The sequence below is a fragment of the Nyctereutes procyonoides genome, unplaced genomic scaffold (genome assembly GCF_905146905.1).
Source record: "Nyctereutes procyonoides isolate TBG_1078 unplaced genomic scaffold, NYPRO_anot_genome, whole genome shotgun sequence".
In the NCBI taxonomy this organism is placed as follows: domain Eukaryota; kingdom Metazoa; phylum Chordata; class Mammalia; order Carnivora; family Canidae; genus Nyctereutes; species Nyctereutes procyonoides.
Genome location: NW_026575120.1, coordinates 32,973,384 through 32,999,309, shown reverse-complemented (window position 1 = coordinate 32,999,309; position 25,926 = coordinate 32,973,384). Strand labels below are relative to the sequence as shown.

The following is a 25,926-nucleotide window of genomic DNA, read 5'->3' as shown; positions in this document are numbered from 1 at the left end:
AAACTTGATAAGCAGGATGACTATCATTAAAATTTTATGAATATAGTTTTGCATGTCCATTAAGATATTTTTTTCTAATACTTTTCAACCCCTGAGGCCTCAAATTACCGTGTTCTACAAGGTAGTCAAGAGGTTTTCAGATTAACTCTTTTCTAGATGTTTAAAAATGTCCATTCCAGTGCATATTTCTAACATTCGTATATTTTTGACATTCTTTTTGACTTATTCTATAACTTTGTAGTATCATATGTGAGTAATGTGATCCCTAAGACAGACACAGCATCCCGTTGGGTATGAGACTTAATCATTCGAGTTCTGATTGTTTCTATCAAATACTTATAATTCAGCAGAGGATTTGGGGAAGTAGGGAAGTTTGTACCTCCTACTCTGAGGTGCTCACAATTGTGTTCTCTTTAATAATATAACTAGATTCTGCATGGTAATCTGTTTTACATCTGCCAAACCACAATTAAACTTTATCCACTGCTGAAAATGGTGCCATTATTTTACTTATAATTCCTTCTCTCAAGCTTTGGTAGAATTCAGTGTAGTTGAGTTCAATGTAATTTCTTTTTAAATCATAGTTGAACCCTCACTCATCCCCGTGGTTTCACCAGAGTCTGATCTTCCAGTAGATAATTTTGGGGTGGTGAAATGGAAAGGAAATGTACTCAGATGTGAAGCAACTTTTCAGTTCATCTAGTTGTGAAATATAAAATTATGAAAAAACTAAGCAAATAAGTGGGGGAAAAAAGAACTAAACGAGCCAATCCTTTAATAAATGACATCTTAAAAAAAATCTTAGGAGTTAAGACTTCAGGAAAATCAAGAAGATTTTTAACTATTCTTATAAGTAACTATTCTTATAACTATTCTTATAAGATTTTTAACTATTCTTATAACTATCCTTTTTTTATTAATTTTTTTTATTTTTTATTTATTTATGATAGTCACAGAGAGAGAGAGAGAGAGAGAGAGAGAGAGAGAGAGAGAGGCAGAGACACAGGCAGAGGGAGAAGCAGGCTCCATGCACCGGGAGCCCGACGTGGGATTCGATCCCGGGTCTCCAGGATCGCGCCCTGGGCCAAAGGCAGGCGCCAAACCGCTGCGCCACCCAGGGATCCCTATAACTATTATAATTCTTTTCAGGTGGAAAAAAAATTACCCTTAACCCTAGAAAACGAAATTTTTCATTAAGCTGTTAAGACAGAGACAAAGAGGTATATAGAATTACCTTGATGTCAACTTCTAGAATCAAGGTCTTATTTTTCCATTTATCCTAGGAGCCTAAACCCATCAGCTGACTTCCTAACTTTCAAAATAGGATTCTTGCAAGATTGAATTGAAAAGGGTAACTCTGGACTGTCCTACAGAGTCTGGCTTGTGCTCACCCTTTCCATAAAACATCCAACTCAGAGCCTAGTACATGTAGGTGCTCAGGGTTTTAAAATCTGGAGAATTGTGATAACCCTGAGGAATAGTGTTTGAGTCTGAGGCAGCAGGCGTGGTGAAGGGCATTTCTAGCCATGCACATCTCCTCTCTGATTCTGGGCATCCATCACCAGAGGTAGCCAGCGATGATTTCCACAATTTTATGACCCTTGGCTGTCATCCCAATAACAAATAAGTCATAAGCCATCCTCTTTCTGTCTGTAAAATTCCACTTCAGCACCCTGGCCGTTCTACCAAAGTGTTTTTGAAACAGTGAAAATAGAGAAAAGAGCCACTTCTCCTTTATGTAACATCAGCATATTTCCTCTGCTGCCACCCACTCTTTCCCTCCCCAAGGACTTGAGGATTGAGGAATGAGGAGTCAACTAGGTAGCAAAGGACAAAGGAGATGCTTATTTGCTTTGCCCCCAGTGGTTAAGTTACTCTAAGTCAAGGGATTGGTGATTTCTTCCTTTCTTTCTTTTTTCTTTTTTTTTTTTTTTGGTTTGGTGATTTCTATATTGTATACAATATCTAAAACAATATGAATATTTAATACTGATAACTACAGGTAAAAACAGTGTTACTACAGAATTTGGGGGAGGTTGATGCACAAAAAGCAGCAATAGGAAGAAATAGATAAATTCTTTTTTTAAATTAATTAATTAATTTTTAAAAAGATTTTATTTATTTATTCATGAGAGGCACAAACACACACACAGAGGCAGAGACACAGGGAGAGGGAGAAGCAGGCTCCCCAACGGGGAGCCCGATGTGGGATTCGATCCCAGGACCCTGGGATCATGACCTGAGCCAAAGGCAGACACTCAACCACTGAGCCACCCAGGCACCCCCAAAAAATAGGTAAATTCTGAATAAGCAAACCAAACAGTCTCATCGGGCAGAAGGATGTATATGGAGGTGTAGTCATTTTGCATAGGTAGGTATTGGGGTTTAAGATCCAAGCAAGAAGGCAAGCCTCTGTCAGGTCAATGGGATCCAGGTGAAGGTGGGGTTCAGAGCATGTGTTGAGTGTCAGGCTGAGGCTGCTTATAGGAAGGGCACATCCAGACTGATGTGCTCTTATAGGAAGACCACATCCAGACTGAAGTACAGACAGAATGGAAGCGCTGACACTAGGACAGGAGCTGCCTAGCCCCTGCCCTGTTTTGTTTTAAGTCTTGGTTTTTGGTAGAAAAATATTAGCAGGTTTTTCTTTACTCTCCAGAAGAAGGCCAGGTTCCGTAGGTGCCTGTGACTGGTCATTGCTCTATAGCCAAAGAACTAAGCTCTCCAGGAGGCCTGGCCAGTTAGACTGCTTTATTCCATTAACAGAGTACCTACCATGGATAACAAAATTAGCTTAATATTGGGGAAAACACAAATATGAGTTATAAAACATATCTCTTGGACTCAGAATATAGCCTGGTTATGGAAACATGACCTAAATGTGTAAAAAGTGAAATAGCACAAAAGTAATTCAGTTCAACAAGATGAAAGAGATTTTGCAAGTCAAAAGTGCAATTTGTGGCCAAATGGATAGTTATATGTAAGTGCCATAGGGAAAGAGCTGTGGGAATGATCACTGTGTTTTGGAGAGGTCTGGGAAGAGAAGGGATCTGAATTGTCTTGTCTATGAATACTTTGAGAGAAATTGTGAAGTTATGCCAGATGAGGGAATGATGAAAGAGTGTGGAGGTAGGACCTGTAAGAGACATTCTAGAAACAGTGAGTAAAACAGCTTAATTCTGTTCTAGTTGAAGTTGGAGAACGGTTACTAGTTGGAGATGAAGCCAACAAGGTAATTGAAATCAAATGTGATGGTTTTAAATAAAAGAGCCCTCCACTTGATCACATAGACACTATAGGGGTCATTGTATGTTTTTGGACCGCTGTACCTGGGTGGTGCAGGTGGTTGAGTATTCAACTCTTGGTTTTGAATCAGGTCATGATCTCAGGGTGGAGAGATCAGTCCCCTCATCAGGCTCTGCACTTCCTGCAGAGTCTGCTTAAGATTTTCTCCCCTTTACTGTTTGTGTTCTGTCTCTGTCTCCCTAAAATAAATAAATCTTTAAAAAAAATTTTTTTTTGGGCAGAGGAGTAACATGCTTAGATATATTCTAGGAAGATTAACCTGGTAGCTGAATATGGACAAATTAAAGGGTAAAAGACTGCTCAGGTAGACCAGATGTCTATGTTTGGTCTAGTCCTACCAGAAGGTGAGAAATGTTTTAACTATGGAAGTGGCAGCAAGAACACAAATAAAGAGATGGATACAAAAAGACATTTTGACAAGACTTAGCACATTCTTGTGCATGGATAAAAGAAGAATGATCAAAGCTAAATCCACATTTTTGGAACCAAGAGACTAGAAGAGTATTCTGTGAACAGAAAGGGGGATGTTAGAAAGGGGTGTGAGATGGTTAAATTTTTAGGAGAAGATAAGGGAGTTCAGCTTCGGAAGATAGTCTTTGATGTAGCAGGAGGCAGAAATATATTAATGGAAGGAAAGAGGGAGAGCCTGCCCATGATAAAGGCAGGAGTTGCCTGCATAGACATGACAGCTCAAACTGTTTGAATGAATGTCTTCCAGAGAGAACAGAATCAAAATGTTGGAAATGCCAACATTTTGAAGGAGGAAGAGGAAAAGGAACCACTGAGGCACACAGTGTGCAATCACACATTGGAGGAGGAGATTACAGATTCTCATAAGCACAGATAAGAACATCAAGAAGGAAGTTGTGGTCAGCATATCAGATGTTGCAGGAAGGTCAAGGGGAATAGGGGCTGAAAAAGGCCCTTGGGTTAGGCAATTAGGAAGTCGTTTACCTTTAAGAACACAGAACTATAGTGTGTGGATGTGCAGGGGTGGGAGGGAGCATAGATTAAGGAATGAGCCTGAAAGGGAAAGGGAGCATGACCACTGATTATAGGTGAGAAGAAGGAAAAAATTAAAGGGGAAGAGGATGGCTGTTACTCCTCTTGGCTTCTAAGTTGGGAGTGTGTGTGTGTGTGCACACACACATGAAGGCAGAAGAAAAAGATTAAGTCATTGATTCACTCGGCAAAACTTTATTAAGTACCTAGTCAGGACTTGGATCTAATTAACAGGGAGAAATTGAAAGCTGTAAGAGAAGGAGAGGACAGGGGAGGGAATCCAAAAGGAGGAATCATGAAAATGGGAGGATATCTTGGTGTTGGAAAGGAGAGACACAGCTTCCTCTGAGACCTGAGAGAAGGAAAAAAGGATGGGGGTGGATATAGATTCTGCAATGTTCTGAAATGAAGAGAATAAAGGTGGGAAGCAAGGTTGCTGACATTGGACTCCTGGACAAAGTGGAAGATGTCTGCTGGGAGAGGGAGGGTGGCCAGGGTGACAGGTGACAGGGTGGGAAGGAAAATGTTCAATGACCACTCCAGCTAATGCGAAGGAGTCAGAGACATGAACATAAGGGTGGCTAGATAGTGGTGCTTGACGGAAACCCAGCTGTCCTTGTGCTTCTATGAGAAATGTTTATCAGCTGCAGTTAGATGATGAGCAGTGTTTGTCTTTACTTTCTCAAGAACTTACCTTCCTCACTGTCTTATTTTTTCTTGGTAGTTTTCTTGACTTTTTTGTTGTTGTTGTTTCTAGAATCACCATAATTGTAAATCATACAACTATTCCAGAGTTATGGTCTTATAGATTTCTGAGGTTATCTCAATTGTGGCTGAGGTGTTGGCATGAAATAACAGTACTTTCTAGATAAACATATTAATAGATGAATTTAGCAGGAAAAGTTAGTGAGTGCCCACGAATGGTGCTACTTACTCCTCCCCCAAAATAAATAAATATTTTAATGTTATAAAACATATAAAATAAATGATCAGGTGTTTTGTTTAGGCCACCTAAATGAAAATATCAGACCGAAAAAAAAATTAAAAAAAAAAAAAATATCAGACCAACTGCTGATCTACTCAGCTCTACAGAATTCATTTAAGATGTCTAAGATCCCAGGGAGTACTTATGGTTCATCCAGAAGCTAGCACATCTTGAGTGGCTCCATGATTAGACCTATGTGGGAAGATGTTTCTTCAAATGAGCTAACCTGACAGAGTGTGTGACAAGGCGTAGTAGACTATGCGGGACAACTTCGTATATAACAGTTACCTGGGTCACCTAATACAGTTGGTTTTAGTAGGATTGCAGCCCAGTGAGAATTGAGGAAGAATCTGTTTCTATCATGAACAATATTTATAAAAATATAAGTAATGAACAAAGTCCTGATACTCTAATTCTGTATCTGAATCTTGATTGTATTCCTGAGTGATTCCACAATTCCCCCATCCCCCTAATTGTGGCAAGGCTGAACACCAGAACTCCTTGGCCCCACCCAAACTTGAGTGGCCAGAATGAGCTTGGGGGACGGGGGGGGAGAGGGAATAGATTCTCTTTCCCAACCTTGCTTTGAAGTAGAGGGAAAGTATTCTGTAGGACCCAAGCCATTGGCCAGAACTGAGATAAATCGTTGAATTCATTCATTCAATGGTGACTAAAATATTGATTTTTCCCTTTCTTTTTCTTGTAGGTATGGCCTCACATGTGCAAGTCTTCTCCCCTCACACCCTTCAATCAAGTGCCTTCTGTAGTGTGAAGAAACTGAAAGTAGAGCCGAGTTCCACCTGGGACATGACTGGGTACGGCTCCCACAGCAAAGTGTATAGCCAGAGCAAGAACGTACCACCTTCTCAGCCAGCCACCACAACCGTCAGCACCTCCTTGCCGATCCCAAACCCAAGCCTACCTTACGAGCAGACCATCATCTTCCCAGGAAGCACCGGGCACATAGTTGTAACATCAGCAAGTAGCACTTCTGTCACTGGGCAAGTCCTCGGCGGACCACATAACCTAATGCGTCGAAGCACTGTGAGCCTTCTTGATACCTACCAAAAATGTGGACTCAAGCGTAAGAGTGAGGAGATTGAGAACACAAGCAGCGTGCAGATCATTGAAGAGCATCCACCCATGATTCAGAATAATGCAAGTGGGGCCACCGTAGCCACTGCCACCACATCGACTGCCACCTCCAAAAACAGTGGCTCTAACAGCGAAGGTGATTACCAGCTGGTCCAGCATGAGGTGCTGTGCTCCATGACCAACACTTACGAAGTTTTAGAATTCCTGGGCCGAGGGACATTTGGGCAAGTGGTCAAGTGCTGGAAACGGGGCACCAACGAAATCGTGGCCATCAAGATCCTGAAGAACCACCCGTCATATGCCCGGCAAGGTCAGATCGAGGTGAGCATCCTGGCCCGCTTGAGCACGGAGAGCGCCGACGACTACAACTTTGTCCGTGCCTACGAATGCTTCCAGCACAAGAACCACACGTGCTTGGTCTTTGAGATGTTGGAGCAGAACCTCTATGACTTTCTGAAGCAGAACAAGTTTAGCCCCTTGCCCCTCAAATACATTCGCCCAGTCCTCCAGCAGGTAGCCACAGCCCTGATGAAACTGAAGAGCCTAGGTCTCATCCATGCCGACCTCAAACCAGAAAACATCATGCTGGTAGATCCTTCCCGACAGCCCTACAGAGTAAAGGTCATCGACTTCGGTTCGGCCAGTCATGTGTCCAAGGCTGTGTGTTCCACCTACCTGCAGTCCAGATACTACAGGTAAGAGTGCTTGCTCAGGGACAGGAGATGCCAAGGGCCCACTGGCGCTGCGTGGTGGTTGCTGGGGGGGGGTGGTGAATGACACTTCTCCAGGGTTGCCCTCAAGGCATCATCGTTTAGTCAGACAATTAGGACATGTATATGGAAATGATGGTTAGAAGCCACGTAAGAAGGGAGCCAGAATGCTCCTTGGCATAGATGTTCAGAGTCCGAAGGGATGCCTAGAGGCCAGGGTGCAGGGCTTGACAGGGGGGGGTTAGGTCCCCCGACACATAGGGAGGATCCAGACCTGGGCAGGCTGGGCCAGAGGGGCATGCATTACTGAAATCACTGCTGTAGGAACACCCAAGACTCACATGGAAGACAAGGAGGACACCTGCCCCCCGTTAGGCCACAGCAGGGAATCTGTGGGTAGTGGCTGATGGGATTGAAAGAATAGCTTGGAGCAGGGTGTCAGGGGGGATCTTAAATATCACACTAAGGGGTTGCAACCATGGAGCACGCACTGAGGTGCCGGAACAGGTAGCAGGGTGAAAGTGATGCTGGGAAGATGGCTTTTATGTCCCTGGGGAGGCAGGAGGGCAAGCAGAGGCCCAGAGGCCAGTCAGCCCCGCCTGCAGTAGAGAGCTCCAGATTTGGATTTGGTCAGGACGGAGGGAGGCCTGTGGCCACCCAGGCAGGGAGTGCAAAGCTTACGCTCCATCACTCACTCAGCAAGAACTCCAGCATGTGCTGGGCACCAGCATGCGGCACAATAGCCCTGGTCAGGCCCTCGCCATCCTGGAGTCTCCAGTGGACTGGTTCCCCACCTCAGCTGTGCGTCGGATGGGGGATGGGGTGGGGTGAGGGACAGGGTTGAAAACTAACCTGGCTTGGGTCCTAATCCCCACAAACTGAATCAGCCCTTCTGGGTGTGGGGTCCTGCATGGGTGTTTTCTAACAGCTTTTCTGGGGATCCCAGTGCGCAGCTGGGGTTTGGAGCAGCAGCTCTGTGGGGACCCAGATGAGAGAACACTGGCTTTAGAGTCCGAGAGACCCAAGGCTGGCCTGAATCCCCACACTCAGTAAGCTGTGTGGTGTAGCCTTGTTGCCTTGTTTCTCTGTGCCTTCACTTCCTCACCCATAAGCTGGGGAAGTCCGGTCACCAGCCTCAGGGTTGCTGGGACAGTGGACCGCAGTGACGCGGCCGGAGTGCTTCCCTCACTGGCCAGCTCGTGGTCAGTGCGTGAGGAGTGGAGAGAAATGGGAAGCAGAAGAGTCTGTTCTGGGGAGACATTGATGGGCTGTGCTTGAGGGGATGTCGAGCAGTCCAGTGATTGTGGAGGTTAGCAGGAAACATCCTAAAACTCCCATGAGAAGATAGCACTGGCACGCATTTAAGAGATTGCCACATAGGCCGTAAAACCAGAGTCCCAAGACTCATGTGCCTGAGCCCCTGTGCCCTGACACTCTGAACGTAGGTGTGCTTTCTCCACCCTTCCCTCTAGGCCACAGAGAAACGCTGCAAAATGGGCTACGTCACGTGGGCCCAGCTGACTGGTCACCTGTCCCCATAGCTGACCCCTTTACCCATCCTCAGCCTGTGAGTCTCGGTGGATAACCTCATGCCCCCTTTCCTGAGAGATCCGAGCCACAGGTCATGTCCCTCCATCCACGGGGACCCTGCTGTGGCTCTGCGCTGCCTCCCCTCCCTACCCCTACCCCTGCCATCTCCTGAGCTGCAGTGACCCTTCTAGGCTCTACTCTCATCCTTCCCCAGTGTTCCTTTCCCACTTTGTCCACCAGCTGCACCATCACCCCACCCCAGCTGAGGAGGAGCCTCTGCCGGCCTCTGCCTCCCCTCCTGCCTCCCTGCCAGCTCCAGGAGGGAAGGCTCTACTGCTCACCGTTGCTGTCTGTCCCTTAGCTCTGGAAGCACATGGAGAGGGAAGCCAGGAGCCCGGTGCTGTGGCCACAGTGGGGTTGGGGGGAAGGCTTGGACATTGCAGGAGAGGGCCCTGTGTGAACCCTGGGGGAAGGTTGAAGGAGGAGAATGTGCAGGGGTGAGACAGCCGGCACATGTTCTCTTTAGAAAGTGCCTTTCTTTGAAAGGTAGCTCTGGGCTGCAGCAGCACGGGTCATCTTCGTGGATCACCAGCCCGGCTGCAGAGTAGCTGGTGCTCGGGCTTTTATTACTCAGTTACCCTCGGTTGCCATTTAGCAAACAGATACCAGTTTTATTCATCTCTACTAGAAACTAAGTATGGCAACTTGTAAAGAGACTTTCAAAAACTTTAAAAGGCAATGCACACTGAGGGCAAAACTTGATGTAAGTTGACTTTGGGAGTCTTTCTGTCCTCGCATCCTCATCTTGTGCCCCAGTGACACTTCCCACCCTTCTTCCCCCAGATGGTCTCTGCCCCTGTGTCTGGGACCCAGCCTCAGGGAGTCCGGTGGGTGCGGAAGGCTTGTTTGCAGATGGTCTCAGGGCACTCCTTAGCTCTCCTCTCCCTGTCTTCTACCTCTGGCCCCTGTACCCCCATTTCCCTCAAAGACCCTCCCTTTGGGTATGATGTCACCTCCTTCTTTAGATGACTGTTGCCTAAAATTCCAGGCAGGCTAACCTCTTCCTCCTCGTGGTCACCTTGGCCAAAAAAAAAGAGTGTCCTTTGGATCCCTATGATGGGCCTCCGTGCCCAGCTCTGGTCTCAAGGACATGGTCAACATGAACGCCACATTCTGTACCCTCCCCAGGCCTCATCTGAACCCCGGAGCAGTGTGCTACCATAGCAAGCAAGACAGGTGCTTGAGGACGGTCATCAGCTCTGCCTGTGCCAGTCCTAGCTGTCTCTGAGGGACAGCCAACTCCAGACCATGTTTATCATGCTGATTTTCCCAATTGCTTTGCCTCTTATGCGGGCAGGGGACAGGACAGGAGAAAACCCTCCAACTGTCCATCGTTTATCTGAGAAGGAAGACATTTTTCAGCCGCAACTTGAGACACTGTGCCTGTGTGAGCTGCCTGGGATAGGGAAGTGAACACTCTGTGGATCTAGCTTTCCATGGGGCCTGGGGTCCTCAGGGACCCCCTATGTCTGTACTGGATGCATCATCCACTGAGGCCTCTCACATTCAAAGGGGAGGAAACTTACATGTCCCTCATTGTAAATGGGACAGTATTAAATGTCTTACCGTGCTCTCTTCCCCAACAAGTGGCATGGAAACGGTATGACAGAGAAACGTTCCTGTCCTTGATCTGAGGTTCATGGAAAAAAAGGTGGTGTCACAGGGAGGGAACTCCAGCATTTGGTTGGCCAAGATTGGGGGCATATTCCTGTAGACGCAAGCCTGTGTTTTTTAGGAAACAGAGGCTCCTTTTTTAGTTTTTTACATATGATGCATGAGTATCCTCTTCCTACTTGACCTTCCAATCTGAAGGTCTTTTATGTAGTTAACTGCCAAATCGTGCCGTTTCTCAAACTGTATTGTGCATGAGAATCACCAGGAGGGCTTGTTAAGAACACATTTCCACCAAGATCCTGCTCCAGACCCACCAAATCAGAATTTCCAGAAGAGTACCCCCAGAGAAAGTCTCCACCCTGTGTGTGTACACGTGCACACGCCCACAGAGTTCAATGCAAGGAACTGCAAGTGAGCTTGTGCAGGGGGTCTTAGGCCCTTTCTGAGAAACACTGCTGGGGAGAAAGAGATTCCCTTAATGGTGTCACCTTTCACGTGCTCACACCCCCAGAAATGGAGTTGTAGGTAATCCTTGGTACTCCCGTTACCTCACCTTGGAAGTCCCTGCCATTTCCCTATGTGGGTCTACACTGATGCCAGTTTTTGTGGGGTTTTTTGTTGGTTTTTTTTTTTCTTTCTTTCTGTTTCGGTGGAGGGACAGCAAGCAATAAATTGATGTGGGGGGTATTTCCACTATTGGTGTGACCAGGAAACTAAAAACAAGACCAAATATTAAGCTCTACTCTCCGGGAAAACAAACAAAAAGGCATACCATTCAGGCAAAGGATAGTCAGTGATTAAAATGTGTAGATTTTCTTGTTTCTGCTCTGGACTGTTCAAAATACCCTATCTAGACTTAATTTAGAATACTTAAGACCATTACTGAGACCTCAAAAAAATGGGCATAAGATTTAGAACATCATAAATGTCCACTAGTCTCCATCTTCAGAATAATCTAACCTATTTTTGTCTGATTCTTTTGGTTGCAGAGATTATCTTCAGATTGGATACATGGTTGCTCGAGGGAGAGTGGAGATCTGTTTTAATCCAATTCATTAGTCATTCACTGGGGCCTACTGTGTGTCCTGTGGTAGATGTGCTGTTCACTGGCACCTACTGTGTGTCCTGTGGTAGATCTGCTAATGGGAAGGAAGTAAAGGAAGATCTCTAATCTTGAGTTTATGGTCTCTCTGAAGTGATCGAGGACACAAACAAATCCCCTAGAGTATAATTCTCATGCTATGATATTGCAAATGTTTGATCACTCTGTAGATATTCATTGAGCCTGTAGGGGACAAATCATGAGAAAAACCAGTTAGAGAAATTCAAAGTCAATGAAAAGACTTTGCCAGAAGGGTTAATAGGGAAGATTTATTGAAGGAATCTTGAGGTGGGTCTTACAGGCAGTGAGAGACCGTGGTGAGGGAGCCTGGGAGCCCCCAGGATTGACACAAATAAGGGAAGATGGTGATATCTGGAAAGAGTTGAAGTCTTGGGTCAGAAAGTAAGGGTTAGGGGAGTGAGGTCTAATAGGGGAGAATATTAATATAGGTGTTGGCTTGGATCTAACAAGAGTAATTTAATGAAGTTAAGGATGTTAAGGAAGTTTAAGCAAATGGAATGGGAAAAAAAAAGTTGGGGGAACCTAGAGGCTAGGAGACAATAGTAGTTCAGGAATAAAAGGCAGAGGCCTTGGATTATAATGCCCATCCCAACAGTATAAATGAGAACACTTTCAGTGCTTTGAACTTTCCAGGTACTGTGACTGCGTAATTGGCCCAGAGGGGATAGTTTTCTGTGTTTGTTTTGCTCTCTTTTGTTTATTGACTTTGCTTTCTCTAAAGCACAATTCGGAAGTCTGGTCTCTTTGGAACCTGGTGTCAAATTCCACCCCTGCTACTGAGTGATAGGTTCCAGAGGGGGAGTCGGGAGGCTCCACCCCAGTGCTCGCCCTGTGTGTCCCCAGCTGACTGTGTTCCACTGAGTCATTGGTGAACGTCAGAGTGAGCCATCCACACTCCTGCATCTGGACCCCATTATGACCAAGGCCTGTGTTGGGACATATGGTTGGTCAGAGTTGATGGTTTGTCCTGTGGTCACGGGACTGTTTTTTCTCCTGTGGGTTTAGCTTGACCTCCTCAGCCCAAACTGGGAGCCCTCCATAATCTCCTCCCTATCAGTTGGGGACAAGGGGCATGGCACATGCCAAAATGCCATACTCTCACTTCAGAAAAGGGGCACAGCTTCATAAAGCCATAAACATCAGTAGCTTCAAAAATTGTGTAACTTGTGCAGATAATAAAGTATAAAGGGAAGGGTGCCTGATTAGAAGTTAGGTTTGATTGAAAAGAAGAGCCCTGTAAGCAATCACATTGCAGGCGTTAGCTTTCTCAATTAATTTACTTTTATTGCTAGCTGATAATAACAGGAAAAGGCCCTAGTTTACACTTTGAGGATATTCAGTGAAATATTCAACCCACTGACAATCTCATCCACCCAGGGAGACGGTGATAAACATGTGAAAGCTTTTCGGTTGCAGCTTTGCTTTTCCGAGGAGAAGTAACCAGTAAGTCATCTGGCTGTTAGATTATCTTCAGTTTCCCTTTACTTGTCTCTAGGACCTTGAACTGTAAGGTGAAATAATTTGAAATTAAAATTTTCTTTAGCGGGAAGCTAGAGTGGGAAGCTTTGCATATACTTGAGTATATCTGCCCAGGTGCCCCCTTCCCTCCTGCACACACATGCATGCTCACACCCATATGCAAGTACTCACACTCACAAACACAGTAGCACAGCATAAGCCCATGCATGGCATACGCAGATGTGAGTGTCCACCACAGCATCACATGGAAGGAGACACACAGACATGCAGCAGACATGCATGTACATGCAAGGACACACACACACCTTCCATTCAGAGACACGGAAGTAACCTGCACCCTCACAAACCATGTGAGCACACCTGAGCAACCTCACAGAAGCTGTGTCCATGCCCCAGAAAGTTGGCCCAGTTTCCTGCCTTGCAGCAAGGATACCTGCTATACGTCCAGGACAGTGGGCAGTGCGCCTGGAACCACTTTGGAGCCCAAGGTGTAAACCAGTTGTTTCCAAAGTGTAATCCAAGGATCCTCCTACTACAGAACCACGCGGGTCCTTCTCAAAAATGCAGAGTCCTTGGTTGCAAAACAAATCTAATGAGGCTCTCTGGCAGTGGGGCCAGGTGCCATGCATTTAAACAAACTCTACGGCTACCTCTGCTATTAAAACTACATTACTGAGGTACAATTGGCATACAGAAGGCTGTGTGTAGGTAATGTGTGCAGCTTGATGGGTTTGAAGATAAGTATATACCATGAAACTATCACTACAGTCTATGCCATAAACCGATCCAGCAACTCCACAAGTTCCTCCCCACCCTTTTTATCCAACATCATCATCATCATCATCATGATTTTATCCTTTGAGAACTGTGGCTCTAGATGGTGGGGCTTGCAGAATCTGTCACCTTTCCACCCCTTGGCAGGTGTACCATGTGCCCTGTCGAGATGGGAGAAGCAGAGCCTCCAGTGACACCTGGCTTTGAGCCATGGATCATTCACCTGAGTGGCTGACAACCCCTCTCTGGGGCACAGTTGGTACATTGCTTGCAGTCAGACCCCTTTATGCCGCAGCACTGGTGACAGTGAAGATCCCAAAATAGTTGGTAAGATAGGAGAGGGTGTGTGTGTTGGTGAACTGGGAAGCAGGTGGTTAGGAAGAGGTGGGCTGCTTGGGTGGGGGAGATAGCAGATGAGCAGCAGAGATGACAATGTATGTCACTCTTTGGGTGATTTCCAGTAGACATAGCACTTACTGCCGGGTGGCGACCAGGCTCTCCCTGTAGCCACAGCTGGGTTTGGAGCTATAATCCCCATTTATGCATCGAACAAGTAATTTTTTGAATTCCGAAGATGTGCCAGACACTGTGCTTTGTGCTGAGGTTTGAAGAAATGAGTAGGAGTGCCTTCAACTATGCAGTTCTGCCCCCAAATCTGTAATGGAATGAGCTGTCCTAGGGGAGTCAGTGGTTGGGTGTGCCAGGCTCTGCTGTCCTTGCCCACCCAGTGTAGACATCTCTCATTAAACCAAGAGGGGAGAGGGTACAAGATAAGCCTGGAGTCTCCTTTCTCCTTTCACCTTCAGCCCTTTGGGCTGCTGGCTGATCTTAAAGCTAGATGGAGGGTCGGGGCTCTTGGTCTTGGTATTGGCCTGTGGCCCTCATTCCCAGGCAGAGACAGAGATGGTGGCTTTGTGGTAATGAAAGTCTTAGGTTGGGGATCCCCAAAGCCAAGACAGAGACAGAGCTTGGGTGCAGAGAGCCCTTTCGGGAGAAGATCTCAGAAAACAGGAGCAAGGGAATGGGGAAGTGATACCATAATTAGGGGGCTGCCCCGTTCTACCTCCAAGTAGCCCACTGAAGGCCTTTGGGATTGGGCCCCAGAGGGTAAGAGGCTGGGGCTCTGGTCCCCGAGAGGTTGAGGTCCATGGACCTTTGTGCAGGCCAAGCTGGTGTGAGGACTGGGTGGGCTAGGGCAGACTGAGAGGAGGCTGAAGCAGAAAAGCAAGGTAGGTGGTGCATGACGGCGGCTGAAATCAGAGGGAACGCAATACATGCCCTGGAAGGGCCCAAGGTGTGTGCTGCAGCACTCTGCCCAGATCTCCGGGTCCTCCCCACCAATTACATGTGACCTGTTTTTAAATGGAAAGAGAATAAAAGGGAACACCTTTTCAAGCAAATTTAAGGAATATATAGGCCAAGAATTCAGAGTTGAACTCTAAACTTTGGTTGTTTAGAAGTTGAAGATCTGATAAAAGCTAATTTTTTTTTAAACTAAAATTAATGAATCTTGCCAGCATCCCACCCATTTGTAGCTGGTGAAGTGCCAGCTGGAGGTGGGAGATGGGTTGGGCTCTGGAAAAGAATATCCGGGGGCCGGGGCTTGAGGACCTTAACATGGGAGCTTGTCAGAAGCAGGGGAGGGAGGTGGCAGGAGCTGCTCTTCTCCCTGTGTTCTGCACTCACGGGCAGTAGGTGTGCTGGCACCATTCCCTATGGCTCCTTTGTTGAATGAGTGAATGGCACCAGTGTCCCCGTGTGTCTTAGCCCAGCTCACACTGCCACACGGCAGATGCCCTCATTTGCCTGATTTCTTGCGGTCTTTCACTGGTCACCTAAACCCCAGGCCCCTGGCGTCCAGGAGCTCCGAACCCTGGACCATACGGGACCCCAGTAGCAGCCCCCTGGGAGTGTACACATCTCACCAGAAACATTCATTCCCATCTTGCCTTTCCACCTGTGAGATTTCAATTTAAAACCTGAAGACAGCTGACTCGGCTTTTAACAGATTAGTTCCCTGAAATCAGCCAACATCTGTCATGTCCCATTATACCTTTGCAGAAAATTAGAAGTGACTCCCCTAGCATGGAGCAGGGGCTGAGCACAGCACGATCCGACTGGAGAGCCTTGAGGGTGTGAAGATGGTGCCGTCCTCTGGGCCTCTAACCTCTTATCAGCCTCTCCATCTGGGGGACTTTACACCCATGCTAGACAGGACTCCCTTAACTTAGTCATCCTACCTGTGAGCTTGTGAACAAAGATTTCCTGCGGAGAACGGGGCTGCTCGTACACTGCTCCACATGTGCTCAGCACATGCGAAGCCCTCAGTAATTGTTAGCGGCTAATATTTTTACTGCTACTACTGTTATCATTGTCATTATTCTTCTCATCATTACCGTATGTGGCAACAGGCCTGGCTTTGAATTCCAGCTCTACTACATTATAGCTGTGTGACTTTAGGCAAGTTCCCATGCCTCTCTGAGCCTCATTCTCTTCTCCAATAAGGGAAGAATCACAATGGCTGCAGAAGCTGTTATGGAGACTCGATGAGGGAGCAGCCTGTGTCTGATGCACCTGTGTGTACCTTGCCCCCCGGCCTGGGGCGCTTCTCATGACCATCATGCTTTCCCCCTTGGGCTCCCTTCACAACGTGCGTCAGGTGTAGCATCTGTTTCACTTGGTCAGTGTGTCACTAGTGAGCAGCATCCCCAGTATTCCCAAGCTTCCGGGGATCACGCACAATTTCTTTTTCATCTCTGTAGATGTGGAGGCCAAGCACGTGCTTTACTTTCAGTCGGTGCCAAATTGAAGGAGGGCCTGCGTGCTGGAGCATGGTTGGTGGGTTTCCTCCAGTGTCAGGAAGGGACAGTATCCAACTCAACAGTGAAGGGGTCAGCATTTGAGGAGAGGAGTGACATCTCCCCCTCTGAGTTGGGAAAGACAGGTGACAGAACTGTTTTGGCTTGGCAAGAAAGGCGGGGGCGCTGTTCCTGACTTGAGGGCACCGGCACCATCTGTTGCCATCCTGCTGCCGCCACTGGTGAACATGAGAACAGCCCTGAGGTCCTGCACTCTTCAGGCTGGACACAGAAGCCCCAGAGTGGGGAACAGCACGCTGGAAGCCTCATAAAGTTAGATTGCATCTGACACCTGCTGTGACTTCCTGCATCCTACTCCCCATCTCTGCCCACATCACGAGGGTCAGGGAGCCAAGAATGGAGTGATGTTGAGAGACTGTTCAGAGACCCCCTGCAGGTGTGTGTGTATGTGTGTGTATTGGTATGTATGTACATGTGTTGGATGTGAGTAGTTTTGGTGTGGGTGTTGGATTTGTGAGTGTATGTTGGTGTGTGTTGAATGTGTGTCTAATGTGTGTGCATTGGATGTGTGTGTGTGTTGAATGTGTGTTTGGTATTGTGAGTACTGGTATGGGTGTTGGTGTGTTGGTATGTATAACTGTATTGTATATGTGTTACATATGTGTGTGTTGGTGTGCTTGTGTGTAGATACTGGATGTGTGAGTGTGTTGCTGTGGGTTTATTGTGTGTTGAATGTGTTTGGTGTATGTATTATATGAGTATTGGTGTGGTATATGTTGGTGTGGATATGTGTTACTATGAGTGGGGATGTGTATCTGTGTTAGATGTGTGAGCGTGTGTTGACAGTGGGTATATGTGGGTATTGGATATGTGAGTGTGTTGGTGTGGGTGTTGGGTGTATGAGTATGTTGGTGTGGGTGTGTGTTATATTGGTGTCGGTATGTGTTGGCCTGTATGAGTATGTGTTGTGTGTGTTGGATGTGTGTGTGTATTGGTGTGTGTGTGTTCGATGTTTTGGAGTGTGTGCATTGGATATATGAGTATTGATGTGGGTATATATTGGTACAGGTGTGTGTTGGCATGTATGAGTGTGTGTTGGATATGTGAGTGTGTGTTGGGTATGTGTGTGTGTTGGATGTGTGAGTATTGGCATGAGTGTGTGTTGATGTGGGTATGTGTTGGCCTGTATGAGTGTGTGTTGGGTGTGTTGGTATGTTGGATATGTGAGTGTGTGTGTTGGATGTGTATTGGCATGTGTGTTGGTAGAGGTGCGTGGCAGCAGATAGACTGGTCCGTGGGATCCCCCGTATGTGGCGCCCCTTCTGGTCCTGTTCCTTGTGACTGGGGACGTGTACTCTTTAGTCTCACACAACCTCATTTATGTAAACGAGGACCGTAAAATAAAAGTTCCATGGCCAGAACACCAGGGACGTTGTTCGTCCTCCATTGACCTCCAGTGAGGGAGTTCTAGCTCTCTTTTTTGTCAATTAGAACTTCTATTGGCAAATAAAAATGCACCAAGTAGTGACCCCCTAGAATATAAATAGACTTGGCTCTGAGCTCAGATGTCCTCTCTTGTGGAAGTGGACTATCCACCCTGAACAGCAGCAGGATGGTCTCGCGATGGGAGAGCTCTGTGTCCTGCTCGTGGCAGTGGAGCCGCAAATCCACATGAGGACTAAGAACTCAGGCTACTTACATCAAAAAATTAAATTAAAATGTTAGAAATAAAACCTTTAAATCTGTTTACCCTTCAAGACCTCTTAAGGAAATTGTTGATGCCATTAAACCCTTAAACCTTATCTTGCCTGGTTTTTCTTCCTGTTTTTGTTGTGTTGTGTTGCGTTGGGGCAAAAGAGATAAATTTGTTCATCCTGTCACAGGATGGCCAGCAGGGTAACAGTCATTTCTGGCAATGGCCGGATGGGGGAACCCATGGAAACAGCTTCGGGGAATAAACAGCTGCCGGGGCCGGAAGCACTTCTATCAGGCTGTCTCTTTATTCTGTGCATTGCTTCGTGTATAGGTCATAGACTTGTCCTCTAAAACTTCAGGACAGTGACCGCCAGGAACAGAGAAGTGACACTCTGTTCCTTCTGAAGTGTCAAGAGTCCAGAAAGAAGATTAAGTCTCTGTGGAGAGCGGTCATCCAGCTTTATTATGCCTACAGGGTCCTGCCTTTGGCTGTCCCGTTTTTGTGGCCATGACCAGCACACCCATGTGTGAACCAACCCGATTGTCCCCAAACCAGCTTTTCCGTGTGGTGGGCCTCCCGTTGTGAGGAGATGTTCATGCTTATTACAGGGTAGTAGCTGGTTTTGCAGGGATTTTCTTGTGTCCCCCACAGAGAGGGCGTTCAGCCATCTTGGATGCAGAGGGTTGTCTCGCCTGTGTCTGAGTGTCAGACCTTGGAGAGGGGCCCCTGTCCCCAGCAGTCATCCCAGGCATGACAAGGCCAGTTCTGGCAGCAGGACCCAGGTCATGCACCCCAATAACTGGGCCATGGCCCAAGGCCACATGCTGGGCACAGAGCCACGTTCCTTCTTCTCCCTCCCCACTGACAGGAGCTTTTCACTTGCTCCTTTGGATAAACGAGAGGGTCACCAGCATGTGAACATCGTGTCACTGTGTCCTCTGCAGCTCAGAGCAGCCAGTTTAAGATACAGGTCTTCTGCTGTGGCTCTCCTGGCAGTGAGAGGTCCGCTGGTTTGCAGATTTGAGCTCGCGGCTGCACTGCCCGTTTGCCTCGTCCCTGTTACACTACTCAGGCTGCTCTCTCTGCATTAGGTCCAAGGAGCAATGGGCTAGCCTTCCTTGCTCTTGAACATTCTCTTTTAAGATGCTCCCCACATCTCCTTCCTTAATTCCCTGCCCTTCCTCCATTCCCTGCTCTGGCTCCCACCTGAATTCCTAACCTGGAATTCAAAGCCCTGAGTCCCAGGGCCCCAGCCCTCCCCTCACCCCATGTGGCCTCAGTGTCTGCCAGGCAACCTACACTGCCACCTTTGCTTAGACTTTCCCCCTGCCCTCCACGCTACCTGGAGCCCCAAGCCCAGCCCTTGTGAAACTGCCATGACCGGAAGTGATCTCTCCCCTCCTCAAAATGTTTGGATTTAGTGTAATCTGCCTTGTTAGTCATCCGTCCATCTGATCTTCAAGGAAATTGTACACTTCCTGGGGCTAGGGTCTGGCTCTTCAACCCCGTGGAAGAATCAGGGCTGATGTTATCAACTGGTTTTATGGTGAGCTAACACCACTAGCCACCTCTGGCTCAATCTAGGGAGATGACAGGGGGATAGACCTGGGTCCTAGCATCCCACCAAATGCGGAACACAGGGTGAGTCTCTTAGCCATTTCCTCGGCTTCTGGATCCCATGATGTTCTGTGAAGGCGTTGGAACCCATGAAGGTCTCTGTATGTGTGCGGTACTGTGTCGAAGCTTCACACAGCTCCCCTGAGGCTTGTGTGTGTAGGTTATTAATTCTGATGTTCCTGGCTCTTCCTTTTTCTTCTCTTCCCTCTACGTGTGTTCCCAGGGTTCTCCGGAGCTAATCCAAGTGGACATACCAGCAGTGATGGAAGTCTTAGACACCATGTACTTAGGGCAGGAGCGGGGGGAGGACACAGCTAAGCAAGAGCCCAGCTTTCTGAGTGTTGTCCATTGATTGCTTTTCTGTCCTGTGCCAGAGCTGCCCCTATAAGAAACGTCTCCATGGGTGACTCTCGACTTGGGGCCATGCAGATCCAAACAAGGTTTCTGCTGGTGCTAACAAGCTGTGAGATTGAAGATAGATTTTCTTTGAGAAATGGGCCATTTAAAGTTTTTTTTTTCCCAACTTCTCATGTTTATATTCCGTGTCATGGTTCAAATGGAAAGGCACCCATTTTCATCTCATTGCTTTTCTTTATAAGCTCCATTCAGCAAGTAATATGGAACACGGACTGTGTGCAAAATACAGCGGACACCAAGGGGACACTGCGCTTGGATCTGGGGAGGGTCCTGTGGCATCCTTGGAAAGAACATCTCTTCTGAGCATACACATTTAAATGACAGCCTCAGAAATGGAAGGCACCAGAGAAATTAGCCCAAGGGCCAAGTGGACCAGACTTTCTCTGGGACGGGAAAGTGACAATCTGTATTTGCCCAGGCCTATGGGTATTATGGTCATTCATGTTTTGAGTATTCCAGGAATGTGGCTTTGTGTGACCATTATCCTAACTCTGAAGGTGGTTCAGAGAGCATGAGCATCCTTGTCTCACTGTGGGGTCAGTGCCTTGTCTGGGGTCACACGTGTGTTGGTGACCAACCCACAAGTGCAGCCTATGTCCATCCAGATGATTCCCCACTGAGGACCCTTGGAACGCCGAGGGATGCAGAGGGACAGCCTCTAGCTGCTGTAGGCAGGCCGGGGCTTCTGGGTAGGCTGAGAAATGCGTTTGCTGTGAGCAGTCTCCTGTCTGTCGTCCTGCCCTCCCCACCCTCCTACAGACAGGCGTCCCGTCCTCTAGAGAGTGCCGAGGAGCCACAATTCCTTGTCATGTTGGGAGTCCCGAGCAGAATGTGTGCTCTGCGTGGACACTGTGGATTTACATACCGCTTGGTGTTCTTTGTTGCTCCCTCCCTGTCCTAGTGGTAGTGAAACGTGGTGTCCTTGACCCTGGACAAGACGATGTCCGCACCCACTGTGAAATGAACACGCTCAGGTCAGAGGCCAGATGGCACGGGCACACAGCCACCACGCACATGCGCACCCGGTCTGCCAGGGCGTGCCACACATCTGCACATTACCCCACAGTGGACACGGGCATCGGGTCAGTCTTGGCCCCAAGAGCCTACCCTAAAACTGAGGACAGGATGAGTGCGGCTAACCATGATGCTAAAGTTCAGGCCCTGCAGGCTCCTGTACTGGGAGGGACCACCCTGCACAGGACAGAGGGACCCGCACTACCCAACTCGGGGCCCGCCCTGCCCGCTGACAGCAGGGTGTGCTGAGCCTCACACCCCCCTGCTTTCCCATAAAACTTCTCCCTGCACCAGATCTGACTTCTCGCTATGGAAGGCAGACACATACGGCTCAAGCGTGGTCGTGTTCTCCAGGTACCAAAGAGGAAGCAGGAGAGACTGTACATATTCACGTTATCCCTCTTTCCATCTAGCAGGCAAGACTCACCACCCTTAAATACTTTCAATTTTGCCTGCACAGCATGTAAATTGCTGGGTTTGTTTTGCCACAGAAATTGAACATTTCTAATGAAACATGACAACACTATCTTTCCTAGCAGGTAGGAGGGGAGCACTTCTGCAGGAGATGTGCTCCCCACCACCCTTGGGAAATGAGATGGTGCCCAGCGCTGGTGAAGGGAGGTGGAGGACTCCCAGCTCTCCGGTGTCTCCTAAACAGGCTGCTGGCCACCCCAACTACCTTGCCTTAACGGACTGGACGCCACCGTCCATGAGACAGGCCATTGGAGCAGATCGAGGAGGGCTGTGGTGCTGAGTGCTATGCGCAGTTATTGTTTTTCTTATTAATTATAACCGTCCTTCAAGGACTTAGGCTTCATTTCCCTATTCACCTTTCCCTGGCCACTCCGCTCTCCATGCATCTCTCCCTCGTCTGTTGCAAATTCTCTCTGCATTTAAAATCTGTATTTTATGCCTTCTTGCATTTGAGAGAACTTTTGGACTTACATTTGTTTTATAATTTGTCCTGGGTGTTAGTCTTGGGCAACCAGCTAGACTGTAAATGTCCTGGGTGTCCGTTCTGGTGATTAACATATTCTCCATACTTGATCGGGGGAGTTGAGGATTAGAGATTTCACAAGGCCGGTTAAAGGAAAGCTGTTCTATAAATCCCCTAAGCCTTTCATGAGCTGCAAAGGTCAGCAGTAATGAAAATCATTTCAGGAATTTTTTTTTAATAATTTAGGTGTGTTTAAAAAGCTTTTTCAGGAACCTTCATACCTTGCTAGTGGGAATGCAAAACAGTGCAGCCACTGTGGAAAACAACTTGGTGCTTCCTCAGAAAAGTAGAATTTCTATACAGTCCCCACAATTCCACTTCCTAGGTCTGCACCTGAGAGGATTGAAAGCAGGGACTCAAACAAATAACTTATACGTTATGTTCGTAGCAGCATTTTTCAATAGACAAAAGGTGGAAACAGCCCAGTTGTCCATCAGTGGGCATATGTAGGAACAAAATATCCATCTAGGGACGCCTGGTGGCTCAGTGGTTGAGTGTCTGCCTTCGGCTCAGGGCGTGGTCCTGGAGTCCTGAGATCGAGTCCCACATTGGGCTCTCTGCAGGAAGCCTGCTTCTCCCTCTGCCTGTGTCTTTGCCTCTCTCTCTGTGTCTCTCATGAATAAATAAATAAATAAAATCTTTAAAAAAAAAAAAGTCCATCTATACAACGGAGTATCATTCAGCCATAAAAAGGGAGAACAGTTGGCCATTTGAACAATGTGGAGTTAGAGGCACTGACCACCCCCTCAATCAAATCCACATATAACTTTCAGCTCCCCCCAAAACTAAACTACCAAAAGCGTACTGTTGGGGCACCTGGGTGGCTCAGCCAGTTAAGCATCCTGCTCTTGATTTGTTGGCTCAGCTCTTGATCTCAGAGATCAAGCCCTAGGTCGGGCTTCATGCTGGGTATGGAGTCTGCTTGGGACTCCTTCTCTTTCCCTCTGCCCCCTGCCCCAAAGCCTACTGTTGACCAAAGCCTTACCATTAATATAAACAGTCAACACGTTTTGAATGGTACATGTATTATGTACTATATTCTCATGGTAAAGTAAGCTAGAGAAAAGAAAACGTCATTAAGCAAATCATAAAAAAGAGAAAATACATGTATAGTGCTATACTTTATAAAAAAAAAAAAAACAAAAAAAATCCACACGTAAATGGAGCCATACAGTTCAAACCTGTGTTGTTCAAGCCTGGGCTGTACTAATACGTGCTACATGTGGACAAACTTCCAAACTGGGCCGAAGAAGCCAGACACAACACATGTTGTTGATTCCCTTTATATGAAATGTCCAGAACAGATGAATTTATGCAGACAGAATGCAGATTGCTGGTTGCCAGGGCCTGAGGGAGGAGGGGGAACCACTGCTGGTGGAGAAGGGGTTTTACTTCTGAGCGGTAGGAATGTTCCAGAACTAGAGAGAGGTGATGGTTGCCTCATGTTGTGAGGTTACTAGATGCCACCAAATGGCTTGCTGTAAAATGGTTCATTTTATGTTCTGTGGACTTCACTTCAATAAGTTAAATATTTAAAAAGAAGAAAGAACTTTTGTAGGCTGAGGATTTGGAATAGGATGGGATTTTACTATGAATCGAGATTGAAGCCCTTTTGGATTTATTAGTACATTGGACCTAGAATTGTTAAAAAAAAAAAATGCCAGCTAGAATAGGAGTGGTTTTGAGAGCTGTATTCGTGCACCAGCTATAGGAATGGATTGAAAAACCCTTACAAAAGCAGAATTTTGAGGATGATTTATACTTCTCTGGTGCTAGGCTGAAACACTAGAGTAAATTGGGGGTTTTCTTTTTTCATTGTCTTGGGAAGAAAAGAAACAGCTTTATCCTAGCTGTCTTTGTGGCCTCCAGGCACCCTGGCGTATGAAAGTGGAGGTTAGTGGTGCCCTGATGAACGCGAGATTACCTGAAGGCCGGGCGCCATCTGCACAGTGAGCCAGGAATTCCCAGCGTCTCTGTGGGGTGTGTGTGTGTGTGTGTGTCCCCTTTTCTCTCCCTCCCTCTCTCCCTCTCCCTCTGTCCATTTCTCTCTCTCTCTCTCTCTCTCTGACTCTCATTCTCCCTCTGTCTTCTAAAGAGAACTAATCCTGGTCTGGGGAAAAAAAAGACCTTTGTTTATGATATTTTAGTATTCCCAAAGTATACGGTAGAGCTGATTTTAGAGTTGGCAACCCTGAAATAAAGCTCCAGTCCTGCCCCTTCCTGACTCTGCGTTCGTGGGCAGGTTACAAAGCCATCCTGTGCCTAAGCTCTGTGGGTCCCCATGCTAGGGAGACTGACGCCCTCGTACGGACGTGAGGACCAAGTGAAGCACCCACGCAGGGCCTGTGGAAGCACCCGGAAAGCATAGCCTATGAAGCAGGTGTCACCTGTGGAGTGCTGACTCCAGGGGGTCCCTTCAGTCTGGTGTCTGGTCCCCGGTGTCACATACTTCCTTTGCCCTGCCACGCTGGGGAGGTGCAGAGTACCTGGGTCTTGTTGGGTCTCTCATCAACTGTCTTCCCGGGCCGATAAAGACTCCGGCCTTTCCACCTTCCCCAGCCCTGGGTTCCACAGAGATAGTGCTATTTTATTCTCCTGGGCCTTTCGATGAGAAAGAAATTGGCGTATTACCACATGTGGATCTGCATATTGTGTTCTTTCTCTGCTGCTATCGAGAAAACCAACCAAAGTTCAACAAACGTGACATTGTCATTGGCTTTCCGGGCACCGTCTCCTTGCCTCAGCTGTTACCCTGCAGTACGCTGTCCCCTTCTGGCCGGTTCGCCCACGTCTTAACCAGTCACACGTCCACCCTTCTCCAGATCTTGATTTGTTGTTCCTTCTCCTTCCCCCTTCATCGGGAGGCAGTTCCTGGACACCCACTGTAGCAAGGCGGCGCGCTGTAATGAGCATGAGGAGGCCCTTTCCCTCGAGGACAGTGAGAAATCACTGTGATCACAGAAAAGCTCTATTAAGGGGGCTAAGATTTCATTAAACTCTGTTTCAGTAGCCATTTTTCCCCCAGTCTCGCTTCCCCATAATTTTGGGTAATTTGTCCAAAACATCTTTCACAGGGTGTATTTTGTGTCTATTTGTAAATCTCCCGGCCCTAAGTTTTTCTCTGGAGTGTGTGTGCCTTCTCTTCCTGGAAATCTGTACTGGTTGTACCAAACAGCTCCACTTTATTCTGGTGCCTCGCCTTCCTCTGGCCTCCTGGAAAACTTTTTTAATGTCCCCCAGCTCAGATATATCCCTTTCTGTTTCATGGATACAGAACTTCCCTCCCTTGTGGCACAGATGTCACGTAATTGGGTTGGCATTATCAGCGCCATCGCACGGGTAGGTGGCCCTAGGAGGTGGTGTGGAGAATCCCCCAAGGCCACCCAGCCAGCCGGTGATGAAAGGTAGCCCTGGACCTCTCAGTGGTCGTGCACTTATATTTAGGCCTTTCTCTCCGATTTGGGGCTGCCCACTGTGCTGGTCACTTTGATGACAAGGACTGCTGTTCACTGGAAACCAGGCTACAAGCAGCCTCCTCCTTAATGACCGAACACATGTGGCTGCTGGCAGTGGGAGACAGTATGAATATTAATAAACTATATTTCACTTTTATTGCTTTTTTATTAGGTTTTCATGGAGATGGTGTTTGTGAGTGAAGTCCAGGCGCTGAGCTAGAGACAGGCGTTTT

The 25,926-nt window shown here is 47.4% G+C and overlaps 1 protein-coding gene across 7 annotated transcripts in view; it reads left to right on the top strand.

Moving 5' to 3' along the window:
• Nucleotides 1-25,926, top strand: part of HIPK2 (homeodomain interacting protein kinase 2) — a 191,902-nt gene that overhangs the window by 52,159 nt on the left and 113,817 nt on the right. For all 7 annotated transcript variants that reach the window (XM_055335250.1, XM_055335246.1, XM_055335249.1 and 4 more), the window contains exon 2: nucleotides 6,000-7,083. In XM_055335250.1, the coding sequence (XP_055191225.1) occupies nucleotides 6,000-7,083 (1,084 nt within the window). The remainder of the gene's footprint in view (nucleotides 1-5,999; nucleotides 7,084-25,926) is intronic.